This window comes from Lissotriton vulgaris, chromosome 2_1, assembly GCF_964263255.1.
Source record: "Lissotriton vulgaris chromosome 2_1, aLisVul1.2, whole genome shotgun sequence".
NCBI classification, from domain to species: Eukaryota; Metazoa; Chordata; class Amphibia; order Caudata; family Salamandridae; genus Lissotriton; species Lissotriton vulgaris.
The window spans coordinates 21,142,929-21,159,742 of NC_141687.1; the positions used below are offsets into that span (position 1 = coordinate 21,142,929).

Here is a 16,814-nt window from a genome sequence, read left to right on the forward strand (position 1 = left end):
ACATGAAAGTATTGAATAATATGCAAGAGTTTCAGAAGTAGTAGGTTTGAAAAATGTAATTGAAATTCTAAACCCACCTGGACCTGTGGTTTTATATTTTTTAAGGAGATTTAAGGATTTAGATAGTTCCAGAATCAGATTCTAGAGATGCAAAGTAAAGGTTTATATGAGATAAAGGGGAAAAACAACTAAGCTAGGTATCAGTAAAAGAGGCCGATGCAGGGGATTTCGTAGTATGTAAAGTTTTATAGAATTTCATGAACTCATCTATGATGTCCTGATCTTTAAAAATATGATTTCCATCCAATCAATATATGTAATCTATTAACACACGCTCTTTCTGAGATTTGAGATAATTAGCTAAGAGTTTGCCAGCTTTATTGCGTTCCTCATAGTAACAAGCATTATTTCGAAGGAGGATAGATGAGGGATTACCTGTAGTTATTTTGTTAAGATCTATCTCCACACGAACAAGCTCCTGTAAAGCAGAATTAGATGAGGAAGTGTAAAATTGATTCTCTAGGCATTTAATGTTGGCTAATATATTTTTTGTTGATTGAGTGATTCTTTTTTTGGAACCAAAATGTATGATAAAACCATGAGCACTGTCCTTAAATGCATCCCATGTAAATGCAGGAGAAGCACCCAGATTCACATTTAAGGAAAAATATTCTTCTGCACAAGAGGTAAAAGACGGAGAAAAAAAGGATCCTGCAGAAGAGCATTATTAAACCTCCATCTAGAAGACTTGGGTTGTGGACGGAGCAAATTGAAGTCAGCAATAGACAGGGCATGATCAAAAATCAACGTAGGTTCAATTGAGGAGGAAATAAGATTCTGAGTCAGAGGCTAAGAAAGAAAAATGTATTCTAACCATATCAGGGAACCACGCAGAAGTGAAAAAAAGAAAATTCTGTTACATTTGTTTTACATAGTCTCCAGGTCTCTGAGAGATTGTACTCTGGAATTGTTTATGAGACTTGTGAGGGATAAAGTGAACTTGGAATTGGCGGTCAATAAATGGGTCATTTACTTGGTTACAATCACCTCCTTGGATAAAAAATTCATCATTATATTGGACACTTTTTTTGTAACATTAGGCCAGAAAGAGTAATCTGGTTGAGTCGGACCATAATCATTAAATACTGTTAAAGGTATTTATATTAATGAGTAGCTTAATTAATAACCATCTAACCTCCGAGTCCATGTCTTGAGAAATGACAAAACATTTCAACTTTTTATTACATAAGATAATTACGCCATTTTTCTTAGAAGTCGTAGGAGACACTTTGAATAAACCAACCCAATTCCTTTTGAGATTCAAAGTCTCTGTCTCCCTCAAATGGGTTTCTTGCAATAACTAAGTCAGGAATGTATGAAGCCAAATGGGATAATATTCTCTGGCTCTTTATAGGGTTCCTTTAACATTCGAAGATATAACTCTGAATGTAGAAAAATAGAGCTAAATATGAAACAACACGATCAACAGCAAAAGAAAAGGGGAGTAAAATATTAAGAGGAAGAGTATTTAGGGGAAAAGTACAGTAAGATATGTACCTTCAACAGGAAATAAGCAAACACAAGGACTGGCGACAGACAATAAAGACAGCACAGCCAACAGAAGGAAAGCACCACATCGGGAAGCCAAGCACGAACATAAGCCCGTTGAAAGAAGTCCGGATGGTCTGCAATGATGATAGGAAAAGAGAAAAAAAAATAAAGATGACTTAATAAAGAAGCAGCCGTCAAATATAACCTGTGAAGGAAGCACACGTGAAAATTATAGGGAAATTAACAGAGACTGTCACATATGAGTCTAGTTTTAAAGGAAGGAACATCAGTCTTCATGGAAGCCGTAGAGTGTGAAGGAAGACATTTTCAAAGATCCACATGCACTTCAAATATCGTCGACAATGAACTAAAGTGAACCATTACTCAGCGCGTATCATTGCATATAGTCGCAGTCCACTCTGTGTACATTTTAAAATGGTCGACTTTATAATTCTTTGGAAACCAAGCACAATTGTCACAAATATGTCACCTATGTTTTAGGTTCCAGTTTCACTGTGGACACCTTGCACTATTATTCCTATCATTTTTTCTGTATATATTTGAGAACCATAAAAACAACTGTGATAAAAAAACAAAGGTGTATGTGGTCCCTTCCCATTGCGATTGTGCATATTCATATAAGTACAGATTGTTGTATTATTCCGCAAGAACCATTGTTTCTGATAATAATTTGATTACCCTGGTTCCTTGTGAGTAGGGTCCCCTTGTTCTTTGATCTCGACTTGTGGCATACAATAGCAGCCCACTGCTTGGTTGGGACCTATAACACCTTTGAAGACAAATGTATAAAATTTGTGAAAGTAAACATGCACAGCAGATCATTTTCACCAAGCTAAATTCAACAAAGGAATTTGACAGCATTATGCAAGGAACAGCCTGGCACGTCATGCCAACAGGATTCATACCAGTGTGTCCTTCTATGGCGCACCTTCCACATAATGATTCAAGGCATATCTGCACAATTACACATACATGTTTTGATCAAGAGTGTCAAATTAGTCAGAGCATGGTGGCTAAAAGATTCCAGGTATCTCTTTCAAATAATCATTAAAGTAGAGCTACTTAAAAAAACATGAATTCTAATTAATTGCCCTAAACACTGATATTGGCTCGTTTCACTCAAGCACGTCAATGCTGCCAATTTGAGATCATCTGATCAATTTCTGGTCCTTAAGGAGCAGGATTCTCTCCAGGGTGTTTGCTCCATGATTCTGTAGTAGATCAGGTGATAGCGTTTGCAGAATGTGAACCGATCAGGGAAGGAGTTACTTTGAGCAGGGCCTTTTGCAACCCATGTGCTAGGGCAGGGGTCCTGCACACCCTCCCTTACTTCTTGCCGCAAGCAAGCTAAATTGATTAGACAGAAAATATACACTGCAAATATGGGGCTGCAGTTTGTAAACCGTTATAGTTTATGTAAAACATCCTGGTAATACAGAAGTACATGGGCACACTACACCATCGCCACATTCGTGGTGTCCTACTATTTCGGTGGACCCCATACTTCAGTTAGAGCTGGGACATTTTGTACCTCTACAAAGTTTATCGTTACCATGCCTCTCTTTCATTCTTTCCTCCTGTATCTCTGGGTTGGGTTGGAAAGAGAGATTAGCTCTTGAGCGTAGAGTTTAACAGTTTCTCAGCACCAAATTTCAGCCTTGATTACAAGTCTATCTGATTACAAGTCCTTCCTGAATTAGTGGCTACTCCATCTGTATTTAGGAAGGATATTTTCTCCGACCTACTTTATAAAGTGGACTCAGGATTTAAGCTTTACATATTCAGCCCATTGAGGAACAGTTCCACTTCTGCCCTCCCAACCAGCAATGCTTGTTTAACGCATGTCTAAACATAAGTGAAAGCTCAGTAATATTCATTTGTAAATTATCTTTAATTCACTGTGACACTGATCAGACATTAAGCATATGAGCCCCAGCGTGACTCTCTGTTCACTCTTATGCCTCTCTTTTCAGAGCCACCTGTAAAAATCATGAAGTCAAACAGCAGTTCCAAGCACACTTACCTGGCCCTGGAGCAGGTGGTGCTCAGCTGTCAGCTATCTCGGGAAAATGCCCCTGTGCGCTGGTACAAGGATGGTGTAGAGCTGGAGGACAACGAGGGCATCCGACTAGAAGCCAACGGGGCCCATCGGCAGCTGGTCATCGCCTCTGCCCAGCCTCAGGACTCGGGCGAGTTTATATGCGATGCCAGAGATGACTCGGTGTACTACGACGTGACAGTGACTGGTCAGTGACAGTAACAGCTATAGTGGGGTTACAGAAGGAAGTTATTTGTTGGGGATTGCACTATTTCACAAGTTCTTTTTCTTAGAACTGTAGTGTTATTCATTGGAAAGTCCCCTAGCATTACTGTCAGGCGGTACCCTCACCTGTAGGTTGCACCAACTTTTTAGGATCTAATCTCATTCACTGGGAGGTATGCGCTCAGATGGTATGTAAGGTACTGTCACTTATCTGAAGATCTTTGCATTCATTGTAATGTAAACTCACTAATTGTAGGATACTATCTCTCATGAGAAAATATCTATGCTCCCTGTAGGGTTGATTTACTCATTGTAAGATAATAGCACTCATTCAAATATATCCTTGTTCATTGAAAGGCGGCCTCACTAATTGTAGGTTTATTGTCACTCATTAGATGATAACCTTGCTCATCATTAGGTAGATTCACTCATTGTAAGGTGCTATCCCTCATTCAAAGACATCATTACTTATTGTAAGATAGGGTCACTCATTGTAAGGTCCTATCATTCACTGTAGGGTTCTATCACTCATTATAAGATATCCTTGCTCATTGTAAGCTAGACTCACTCATTGTAAGGTACTATCATTTGTTCGAAAGATATCCTTATTTATTGTGCAAGGAAGATTCAGACTCACTCATTGTATGATACTATCACTTATTATAAGATATCCTTGCTTATTGTAAGCTAGACTCACTCATTGTAAGGTACTATCACTCGTTCGAAAGATATCCTTATTCACAGTGCAAGTTAGACTAAGACTCATTTATTGTAAGGTGCTATTACTCATTCAAATATATCATTGTTCATTGTAAGGTAGACACACTCAATGTACGTTAGTGTCACTCAGAAGAAATCCTTGCGCATCATGAGCTATCACTCACTGTAATGTGCTATCACTCATTCAAAGATGCGTTATTCATTGCAAGGTAAACTCACTCATTGGAAGGTACTATTGCTTGTTCAGTGATATCCTTCTGCGTTGTAAGGTAGACTCACTCAAGGTTAGGTAATATCACTCATTGGAAGATATCCTTTTTCATTGTAAGATAGACTCACTCAATGTAAGGTATTGACATCATCAGAAGAAATACTTATTCATTGTTTGAGGTAGACTTACTCGTTGTAAGGTACTGTCACTCGTTCGAAGATATCCTTGTAAGGTAGACTCCCTCGTTGTAAGCTGTTATCACTTATTAGAAGATATCCATACTCTTTGTAAGATAGACTCATAGGAAGGTGATCTCTCTCATGGAAGATAGCCCATCTCCTTGAGTTATTTTCACGTATTAAAGATTTTTTCACTCATTAAGAAGAATCCTACCACGCTGGAGGTGGGGCTTAACCCAATGGAGGTAGCCCCATTTATGCGAAGGGAGCTTCTTGTGTGGAACAGTAGTCTTTCATTGGTCGTTAGCCTTGGTTTTAAGAATATATTTTACACAGTGAAGGCAGACACTCGCTGTTCGGGAGCCTCACTCATCAGAAGATATAGGCTGGTTTCCTCACTCAATGGAAGGGAGGCTTGGTGATCATAAGGTAACCCCACTGGTCTCGCCAGTGCCTTTACTGATGGAAGAGAGTCTTAATGATTGCACTAGTGCTTCACTTTTAGAGTTAACTTCACTCATCGTTAGCTTTATGTATCATTCGCATGTACACAGGCTCACTCATTTGTAGGTATCCCATTCTCTAGAACAAAGGCCATATAACGACTGGCAGCCTCACTCATTGGAAAGAAGCCTCGTCACAGGAAGGTGTCAGAATACAGAGCACAGAAATATCGTTCTACAAAAATATCATCGCTTAAATATCTAAAACCAAATATAATTGTGTATAGGAAAGAATAGGCTTACCAGTCTTAACTCCGCATACATGTACATAGAACATTTACTTCTACCTACATGTGGAGTTAATTACAATATTTACCTATAAAACCTTACTTCACAATATGTAAATTTTTTCGATAATAGATATTATTCTTGGTATGATAGTTTTGAAGGGTGGTAGTTTGTCCACGATATTCAGCAGTGAATGTGCCTCCTTTTCACGCATGCCATCACCCTGTATGCAATTACTACCCGGTTGTTACAACAACCACGTTGTAACATCGCATACCATTACCCGGCAAGTCGGAACAACGTCTTGCAGAGGAGGGGGGGGGGGTGGGAGGCGCTGTATGTTGGAATAGTATAATTTACTATTCCAACTCCAGTCTGTGCAGGGAGTAGGGAAGGTGTTGGATTTTAAATCCAACACCTACCCCCTCCGCAAGTCGTTGTTTTGACTTGCGGGGTAATTGTATGTGTTGTTACAGCGCAGTCATTGTAACGACCGCGTTATAATTGCATGTGGGGTGACGGCTTATTTGTGAGGATTGTTTACCTTCAGCAGTCGTCCAGTATGGCAAGGGCCTATAATCACCTATTGAGACGTAGCTTAAATCACTGAAAGAAAACCAAACTCATAAGAAGGTAACTCAGTTTATTAGAAAGTATTATCATTTATGGACCGGTATCCAAATATATAGACGATACCTCTCTCACTGGACAGTATAGCTGTCACCCATTGGATGGGAGAACCACACATTATAAGATAATCACACTCATCAGATGATAGCCCCGCTCAGTCAAAGCTTGCCACACTTATGCTTTGGTAGCCTCAGTCAATGGAGACAGTAAAGGCAAAGTTAAAGTTAGAGTTACAGGAAAGATAAAGTTATAGCATGAATAAACTAAAACAGCATCATACAACATTTCAAACAGCTGTATTAGAAGATGCTTTTACATGTAGCGAATAGGGGATTGAAGTGGACATAATAGCCAAATTCACACAAATTAACCAGCCCAGGATAACCGTATTCTGCGCACAGCAAGGCTGTTATCCTGATCTCAGCGGATTACGAAGGGCCTGATTCACTAAGGGCCTCCGCACTTGTGGTGGAGGATCTGCAGTCGCGAGGGAGTCTTCGCACTTGTGGTGGAGGCCTCACAGTCGTGGGGGACTCGCCGCACTCGTGGTGGAGGCCTTGCAGGTGTGCGGGAGTCACCGCACTCGGGCAGAATATCATCATTGAGATTCTGCCTGGGCGTGAAGACTCCACCACGACTGCGCGGCCCCCAACACGAGTGCAGAGACTCCCCCACGACTGCGCGGCCTCCAACATCAGTGTGGAGGCCTTTTGTTAATCAGGCCCATACTGATTCAGCTGAAGAATTGTACTGCAAAGTATGGAGATTGGACAGAAGAGTGAAACGATGATGAAATATCGGCAACATAAAGACTGCCAATAAAGACTGTGAGAACCTTGCATATAAAGTCAACAATATTGACAACAAAAATATAGAAGACTACAATATCATCTAAAAATATAAACGTTTTGCTAATGTATACTACTATATACTATGTTAACTTTAAAACTTATGTTAACAATAAATATATTAAAATTGTTAAAAAATATAATTATAATTTAAAATATTTACAGAAAATGTTAACTTAAAAACAAAATTGAAAAATATACTTCAAAATAACCACAAAAACGTTAATATAACATTTAAATTAAAAAAATATTATTTAACCAAATAATACAACATGCTACTAAACTATAATTATAGGCATTTGGTATTTGAATGCTAAACTAAGATAGCAATATAAAATAATAAAATATTAATTAAAAAAAACGAAACCAAAATTTAAGTAACGAAAATGCATGCTAAAATGATTCGGAACAAGTTAGATAAAATAATTGCACGTGGAAGGTTCAGGTTTACTACTCCCACTCCTACTTGATCAGCAGTAGGGTAAGTGTTTGACATCGGAGGGGTCAGATTTATTATTCCCACTTCATTGTAAGCAACAGTGGTAGAAGTGTTGGATTAGCAAGCCACAATACAATATGAGCAAAAGTTGGGATAAAAATTTTATTTTGGAGGGGTGAGATTTAGTATTTCATTCCCAATCTTTTTCTTTTTAAACATTTAAATTTAGACATAATCAACAATATTTTAAAATATCTTTAAAACATTAACCATATTCATTAAATGTAAAACAAATACAGTTTAATTTGATAAATACAAATTTAATATTACACGTAAAATGAAATGTATTGAAATTTTTGAAAAAAAGCAAAATGCTTTCAATTAAGACCCTTCCCACACTAATACCTTAAAATGAACACCGACAAACAATTGAAATTCGTAAACAAAAAGCAAAATTGAAAACTATTAACAAAACATGAAAAATTAAAAAAACAATTACAAATATACTATTGTTAAGTAAAAAAGAACACAATTCAAAAAAAAATTTGTGATAAAGCCATTGACAAACAATACAAAATCTGTAAATATTTAAAATAATCAATTGATTTGCATACTTGAATATCAAATAAATACAATAAATAAAACATGAGTTACAATATTAACAAAAATGACATATTAAAAACGTACCAACCAACCTCTTGCTACTAAATTAACAATTTCTAATTAAACTTAAAAATGCATTTCATATCAAAATGTGCATTATATATGATAATAAATGTAACTCAAATATTATTAGAAAACAAATAACTTACAATACTTAAATAACTAACATTTCTTAAACTAATTAAAAACAATATTATATACAGCTATTTTTAAAATATTATATACAACTTTAGTTTAAAAAAATAATATTGAATGCCTAAAACATGATAGTCTTATGTTTTATATTCTGATCCAGGACATTCTTTGCATCCTGATATATAGTCACAACATTTGTGTCTCACGTTATTTTTACACAATATTTTGTCAGAACACCGCTCCTCAAATATATCTCAACATCCTATTGGCAGTGACCCTATAATGTTTACAATGTTAAAGATGCAATCACAGACAATTGGTAGAGCCCCACAGGGGGCGCGGTAGCGGAGCCTGAGTTTGTGGGAAGGTATTGTTTGTGTGTGTCTGATTTCATACTTACTGTTTTTCTGTTGCTCAATTTGCTTGGCCAGAGCCTCCGGTGAGGATAACCTACCCCACAAGTCGTGCTGCAGAGCTTAGTTTCCTCACCTTGGAGCACGTGGAGCTAAGGTGCGAAGTGTCCCGTGCAAATGCTGAGGTACGCTGGTTCAAGGATGGGCTGGAGGTGGACGAATCCGAAAATCTGCATTTGAAGGTGGACGGCCTACGACGAATACTCATCCTGCCTCATGCTTCGCTGGAGGACTCTGGGGAGTATATCTGTGATGCCAGCGATGACTCTGTGTTGTTCGACGTCCTAGTGAAAGGTGAGATGTTAGAATCTGGTGTTAGAGGTGATGACTCAGTGATGATTCTGTGTCCTTAGCTGTCCTAGTGAAAGGCGATATGTTGAGATCTAGTGTGAGTCCAGTTACAGGGTGGTGACACAACATTAGTTCATGTCGTTTGATGTTCTGACGAGAGGTCATGCAGTGGGCTTCAACATAGGGGTGTTTTCGGGCAGTAACGAAGCAGTTAATGGTCTTCGCTGGTGTCTCAGTGGTTGCTGAGATGCTGAATTCAAGCCTTGAGTTGAGGATGGTGGTGCATGTCTCTCTTATTTCAAGAAGAACAAACGTTTTTGGGATTGTGATGTTCCCTTTGACTTGAGTGGCAGGAGCCTCACAATCCAGCACACCAAGATAGAAACACATTAAAAACAGGCAAAGCTGGATAGGAGAAGCTTCAACATCTCGAGAGTACTGCCTCATGACGCGAGTTCCAATAGTGGAAGTTAGGATGATTGTGCCTTTTCTACTGATTGAACTGCAGCCTCATCACTCCAAGATACACTCACTCTCTGACATGTTCCCTCAGTCCTTGGCAGATGTCCACGATCAGTGTAGGCGGATTCACTCTTCCTTCATCCAGGAGATTCTGTTACATACTGGAAGGTGCCTCACTCGCAGAAAGGAATCCTCACTCACTCACTCTTGATACCCTCACTCACTAGATGGTGCGCTCACTCATTAAAAGTCACTCAAATGTATATGTAGCTGTGCTTCACTTTTGTCTGCTGAACTTTAGGATGACATCAGTGGTGCAAGATGATCATGCGATGTACACTGTGATATTGTACTCAGAGGTCATTGTTGACTTGAGATGGATTGCCCTTTTAACCCTTACGTTTCCTGATATCTAAATCTCAAAGCAAGCCTTTGTCCCTGGTACCCAGGGTTGGTTTACCAGAAAGAAAGCCACTAAGGAGGTCACCTCATTAAATTGATATAAACCAGCCCCAGTCCAGCTTGTTCTCTCCATGTGATATACCCTGGAGGAGCGGGAGCCCCACCTTCAGTGATGGACACATGCATAAGGGCTCATGATGCCCCTCTGGCGCTGGCAGTGACCCTGGCACCATTCCATTGAGCGCGGCAGTCTGTGAGCTTTGAGACCCTCTCAGAATCGCCTGCAGGAGGGAGCTTGAAGAAGGCACCCCCTGCTCATTGCTGGTAGCAATGATTTGTGATCTAGAGTTCAGACCTAAACCATTGGAAAGTTCACATTCTTCACACAAACGCATTTAGCACATGAAGCCCCAGATTATGGACTTTGGAAGTAATCTCCTAAAAGACAGAATTCAAGGAGCAAATCGCCTGGTGATAGAACAGACATTGTTAAACGATTGTTGCAGAGCTTGTGCTAAAGGTAGGATTAAACATTATTTTCCAGCAAGAGAAAAGCATTTAGGAAGGTTTCTGATTGATGCCAATTCAATCTCCACCATTAGCTTACAGATTATTTTACATTCTCACTGCATTTAGATAACAACATTAATCTAAACATTTTTGCATCTCTGAATTTATCAGCTGTCTGAGCCGTAGGTCAGGGATGAGTCAAGGCTCCCATTGAAGCGGTCATTGAAGTTTTGTTGTGTCTGGGTGGTAATAGACCACCCCTCTTATTATTTACTCATCTCAGCTATCCCCTCCACCCCTTCTAAAAGAGTGTGCTACATGTCAAGTCAAGTCAAGTCAGAAGATTTATATAGCGCACTACATACCCAGAGGGTTTCAAGGCGCTTAGGAGGGGGAGGAGGATTATTTGTCAAATATCCACGTTTTAAGCTGCTTTCTGAACGCTAGGTGGTTCTGGGTGAGGCGGAGGTGAGTGGGTAGTGAGTTCCATGTTTTAGCAGCCAGGTATGAAAAGGACCTGCCTCCCATGGTGGTCTTGTTGATGCGAGGTATAGTGGCAAGGGCTTGGCTGGAAGAGCGAAGTTGGCGGGAGGGGGTGTAGAAGGACAGTCGAGAGTTGAGGCAATCTGGTCCGATGTCGTAGAGTGATTTGTGTGCGTGGGTAAGCAGTCGGAAAGTGATTCTCTTATTGACGGGTAGCCAGTGGAGGTCTTTAAGGTGACCAGTGATGTGTTCGTTGCGTGGGATGTCTAATATGAGTCTGGCTGAGGCGTTTTGGATTCGTTGGAGTTTCTTCTGGAGTTTAGCGGTGGTACCTGCGTAGAGGGTGTTTCCGTAATCCAGTCGGCTCGTGACCAGAGCGTGGGTGACTGTTTTCCTTGTTTCGGAGGGGATCCATCGAAATGTTTTTCTGAGCATGCGAAGAATGTTGAAGCAGGAAGAGGGTACGGCGTTGACTTGTCTGTTCATTGAGAGTGAAGAATCTAGGATGACGCCAAGGTTCCGTGCGTGGTCTGTCGGGATGGGTGCTTTTCCGAGGGCTTCCGGCCACCAGGAGTCGTCCCAAGCAGAGGGGGATGTGCCTAAGATGAGGACTTCTGTTTTGTCTGAGTTCAGTTTCAGACGGCTTTGTTTCATCCATTCGGCAACTTCTTTCATTCCTTCGTGTAGGTTAGTTTTGGCGGTGCTGGGGTCATTGGTGAGAGAAAGGATCAGTTGAGTGTCGTCCGCGTAAGAGATGATGTTGAGGTTGTGTTGGCGTGCGATGGCCGCGAGGGGGCTCATGTATACGTTGAAGAGGGTGGGACTGAGTGAGGATCCTTGAGGTACGCCGCAGATGACTTCAGAGGCCTCGGACTTGAATGGAGGAAGGCGGACTCTCTGGGTTCTTCCGGTGAGGAACGAGGTGATCCATTCAAGTGCTTTTCCTTGAATTCCGATGTTATTGAGGCGTTGTAGAAGGGTGCTGTGGCAGACTGTATCGAAGGCTGCAGAGAGGTCGAGGAGGATGAGGGCGACTGTGTCTCCATTGTCCAGTAGGGTTCGAATGTCGTCTGTTGCTGCGATGAGGGCGGTCTCAGTGCTGTGTTTTGCTCGGAAGCCAGATTGTGAGGGGTCGAGGGATTTGTTGGCTTCGAGGAAGGCGGCGAGCTGGTTGTTGACGGCTTTCTCGATGACTTTGGCCGGGAATGGAAGAAGCGAGATGGGGCGGTAATTTTTGAGTTCGGTGGGGTCCGCTGTTGGTTTTTTCAGAAGGGCGGTGAGTTCAGCGTGTTTCCAGTCTTCTGGGAAGGTAGCGGAGTTGAAGGAGCAGTTGATGACGTCTCGGAGGTGCGGTGCTATGACGGAGTCTGCTTTGTTGAAGATGTGGTGAGGGCATGGGTCTGTGGGGGAACCTGAGTGGATGGAATTCATCAGGCGGATGGTGTCCTCAGTGGAGATTGGGTTCCAGGCGTTAAGGGTGTTCACGGGGGGAAGATGGTCAGCAGATGGTGGGGTGGGTTGGTTTCCGGGTTGGTTGTCAAAGCTGTTGTGGATGTCTGCAATCTTGTTGTGGAAAAAAGAGGCTAGGGAGTCGCAGAGGGTTTGAGAGGGGGTGATGTCGTTGGAATTGGCCGAGGGATTGGAAAATTCCTTGACGATGTTGAAAAGTTCCTTGCTGTTGTGGGCGTTGTTGTCAAGTCGATCCTTGAATGCTGTTTTCTTGGCTTTTCGGATCAGTTGGTGGTGAGTGCGGGTGGCGCTTTTGAAGGCGTCCTTGGTGCTGGTGGTTGGGTCTTTTTTCCAGGCCTTTTCAAGGGAGCGGCAGAGTTTCTTGGACTTCTTGAGATCGTCGTTGAACCATGAGGCCTTCTTGCTGCCAGGTTTACTTTGACGTTTTTTCAGTGGAGCTAAGGTGTCAGCGGTGTTGGATAACCATAGGGTGAGGTTGGCGGCGGCTTCGTTAGCGTTAGAAGAGAGGGCTGGGGTGTTTTGAAGGAGCGATGCGGAGATTTGGTCCGTTGTGATTTTGTTCCAGTTTCTTTGCAGGGTAGTTTGGAGGTGGATGTTGGGTTTTGGTTTGTTGTAGGTGAAGTGAACGCAGCTGTGGTCAGTCCAGAGGAGATCCGTAGTGTGGCTGAAGGAGACATGATTGCTGGAGGTGAAGATGGGGTCGAGTGTGTGACCTGCGATGTGGGTGGGGGAAGTGACTAGTTGTTTAAGTCCGAGGTTGGCGAGGTTGTCCAAGAGGGTGGTGGTGTTGCGGTCGTGACTCTTTTCAAGGTGAAATTTGAGGTCTCCCAGAAGGATGTAGTCTTTGGAGGGGAGCGCGTGTGGGGTGATGAAGTCTGTGATGTCTTCACTGAATTTTGCGCGGGGTCCTGGTGGTCTGTAGAGGAGGGTGCCTCTGAGTGTGGTCTTGTGGTCGATGTGGATCTGGAAGTGGAGGTGTTCGGAGTTGGCGAGGTTGGCGTCAGAGCTGGTTGAGATGCGGATTGATTTCTTATGGACGATCGCGATTCCTCCTCCTGTGTGGCTGGTACGGTCTTTGCGAGTGATCTTATAGTCTTCAGGGATGGCAATGGTGATGTCAGGTGCGGAGGAAGCATTCATCCATGTTTCTGTCAGGAAGGCGATGTCCGGAGAAATGGTGTCTAGTAGATTCCAGAGGTCAATGGCATGTCTGTGGACGGATCGGGTGTTGAGAAGGATGCATTGAAGGTGATTGGGGTCGGGGATCTGTGCTGTGGGCGTAGCGGAGATGTTGACCGAGCCGATGAATTTGCAGGAGTAGCATGAGAAAGGTCCATGGGTGTGTCCAGGAGCGGCTTGGACGCAGTTGGGGGCGCGACCGGGGTTAAGGGCTAGGAGAGTGGCTGCATCGTAGGTAATGCGGGAGGGCTGGGGAGCGCGAGGACCAGGGGGTCTGGCGCTGGGCGCGGTCCAGGCGCGGACGGGCGTAGACGGGCTTACCTTTGGCGCACCTTCGGCGCGGATTGGGCGCGGTCGCTGCGCGTGAACGCTGCGCGCGGGAACTCCTGTCATATATGGAGAGTGGAGGGGGAGGGGCGAGGGCGGCTCAGCTGCGGGGGCGTGGCGGGCTCAAGGGACAGAGCACAACAACAACAACAAGAAGCTCAAAATGGAGGGGAGGGCAGGGCAGAGCAGGGCGCCGGGGGATCTCACAGATAATGCACCGGTTTACCTGAAATGATCGAGTAATGTCAAGTAAATGCACACGCTTTCACAGCGCCAAAACAGTGCAGCTTACAAATAACAATGCGCAGGACTAATAGAAATGAGCGAGCAATGGCAGGTAAACGCTTTCACAGCGCTAAACAGTGCAGCTTACAAATAACAATGCGCAGGACTAATAGAAATGAGCGAGTAATGGTAGGTAAATGCACACGCCTTCAAAATGCCAAACAGTGCAGCTTAGGAATAACGATACCAAATATCACACAGAGCGCAGGCAGGGGAGCGATCTCTCGAGGAGGTGGTGATCTGCAGACAAAGGCCTGGTGTATTATAAGTGGGTTGATGTAGCACCTGTGCTAGAGTTATGAGCCAGAAATCTGTCCTGAGGAACAAAGTAACACACACTTGAATACTTTTTGGGACCAGTGATTTCCACCTGTTTGGCATTCCTAAAACATGCATGGTAATTGTGGTAAAAATGTACGTTTCTTCGCAGAAGAACAACGTGGTAAATAATACAGATCATATGAAAATCTTAGGTGAAAATTTTGTAGAGATGAGCCGTATCTGACACGATGTTATTTGTAGGAGAGAACGCTTGTGGCATGATAGCTTACTACCTATCAGTGCATTCTTCATCTTGTCCCCTTCAGAACCAGCGGTGAAGATCCTCTACCCAAGTAAAGACCCACCACCGCTGAAGGTCTTCGCCGGAGAGCCCTTCACACTGGCCTGCGAGCTCTCGCGGAGCAATGCCCACGTGCGCTGGCGGAAGGACGGCCAGGAAGTCAGAGAGGATGGCAATGTCTTGCTGACTACTGAGGGCGTCCAGAGAAAGCTGATGATTCAGTCAGCTGGACTGGAGCATTCTGGGAAATATGTGTGTGATGCAGTAGATGACTCCAGGCACTTCGCCGTCCACATTTCTGGTGAGTAAATCCGCATGGATCAGTGTTTCGATAGAGACCCAGGTCACATGTGCATGTGGTGGTCCCCGTTGTTTAGGATGCTTTGCAGTTATGATGCACCAAGGACTACCAGTGATGACCACGTATCGTGTGGCGGTCAGTAATGTAGAGTCGTGGTCAAACTGAAGAACTATGGGCCAGATGTAGCAAAATCAGAAATACTGACTCTTAATTACTAAATTTTACCGATTCGGTAATTAAGAGTAGGTATTTCTAATGTAGGTACCAATTCGGTAAATTTTACCGAATCGGTAAAAATCGGTATTTACAGATTCGGTAAATACCGATTCGGTATTTGCTATTGAATCCTAAGGGCCTTGAAGCCCATAGGATTCAATATCAAATACCGATTCGGTATTTACCGAATCGGTAAATACCGAATTTTGCAAGGGTGCAGGGGGTGTCACTTTGACACCCTCTGGCACCCCTGTTTTAGGCTTGTGTGCCATGTGACACACATACATGCCCTTAGGCATGTACATGCACAGATGTACATGTACACCTGAATCGGTATTTTACCATGCAATTGTATTGCATGGTAAAATACCGATTTTCAAAGCCCTGTGTCAATGTTAAAATTGGCTCCTACATACCAAACATGCATTTTTGGTAATTTTACCGACCGGTATATTTACCGATTCGGTAAAATATACAGAATCAGTAATTTTACTGATTCTGTAATTTTACCGAATCGGTAAAATTAGCGATTCGGTAAAATTACCGAAAATGCATGTTTTTTATCGCCCTACATCTCCATGGCCATTTACCGGTCGGTAACGTCCGAATTCGGCCGTTACCGGCCGGTAAATGGCCAAAATCTCCCACCTACATCTGGCCCTATATGTTGACTATTTGATGTGGCATAAAGTATGTCCATACAGAAGTGGCCCAGCGACAGCCAACGCCTCAGGAATGCTGCACACCAGTGTCCATGAGGCATCATTGCATTCGGCTGAGCATCTTCAAACACCAGGGAACACCGCAGCACCTCTGGCACATAGAAACCAAAAGTCACTGAAATGTTAAAAAAGATTATTGAAGAAATAGAGTACATTCAGAATACCCGCCAGCACTCTCTTCCTAGAGCACTACCTTGTGTATCCAATCACAAATTCTCTACACCAGATCAACTGAGCACAGCATATCTATCCTTAATGGCATTTCCTGAGATCAAGATCTCATTTTACTGCAGTGTCCCATCTACTCCCTTCTAGATCGCTTGTGAATCAAAGCTTCTGTCCACTATACATCCTCGGATCTCTACTAGATTCCATCTTCTCCTCACTAGATCTCATCTGTTGTCTACTGCATCAAATCCTGCATCACCAGATCAACCCTCATCTGTACTCCAACAAATCTTCCTTTGTCACTGCTACATCCCATATATCTCCACCTATTCTGCCTGTTGGCCACACCATCACACCTCCTTCGACTAGATGTCACATATCTGCTCCTCTACCTACAGATTTTAGCTACATCTAAATCTTTCATCAGTGAATTACCAGGATAGAACAACTAGTCTCTATTGGTCCGATTATGTTATGTTATGTTAAAGTACTTTTAGATCGCACTTACACCAGGAGGTTTCATGGCGCTGTGAACGGGAGGTAGCGGAACCAGCGGAACCAGCAGTGAGAAGTGATAGGAAGGCGAGGAGTTACTCAAAGGCCTGGCGGAACAAGAGAGTTTTCAGGCGGGA

At 42.8% G+C, this 16,814-nt stretch overlaps 1 protein-coding gene across 3 annotated transcripts in view; it reads left to right on the forward strand.

The window, feature by feature from the left end:
• OBSL1 (obscurin like cytoskeletal adaptor 1) overlaps positions 1-16,814 on the forward strand; it is a 548,309-nt gene that overhangs the window by 227,923 nt on the left and 303,572 nt on the right. For all 3 annotated transcript variants that reach the window (XM_086954344.1, XM_086954343.1, XM_086954342.1), the window contains 3 exons: positions 3,546-3,818; positions 8,823-9,098; positions 14,801-15,076. In XM_086954344.1, coding sequence (XP_086810470.1) covers positions 3,546-3,818; positions 8,823-9,098; positions 14,801-15,076 — 825 coding nt within the window. The remainder of the gene's footprint in view (positions 1-3,545; positions 3,819-8,822; positions 9,099-14,800; positions 15,077-16,814) is intronic.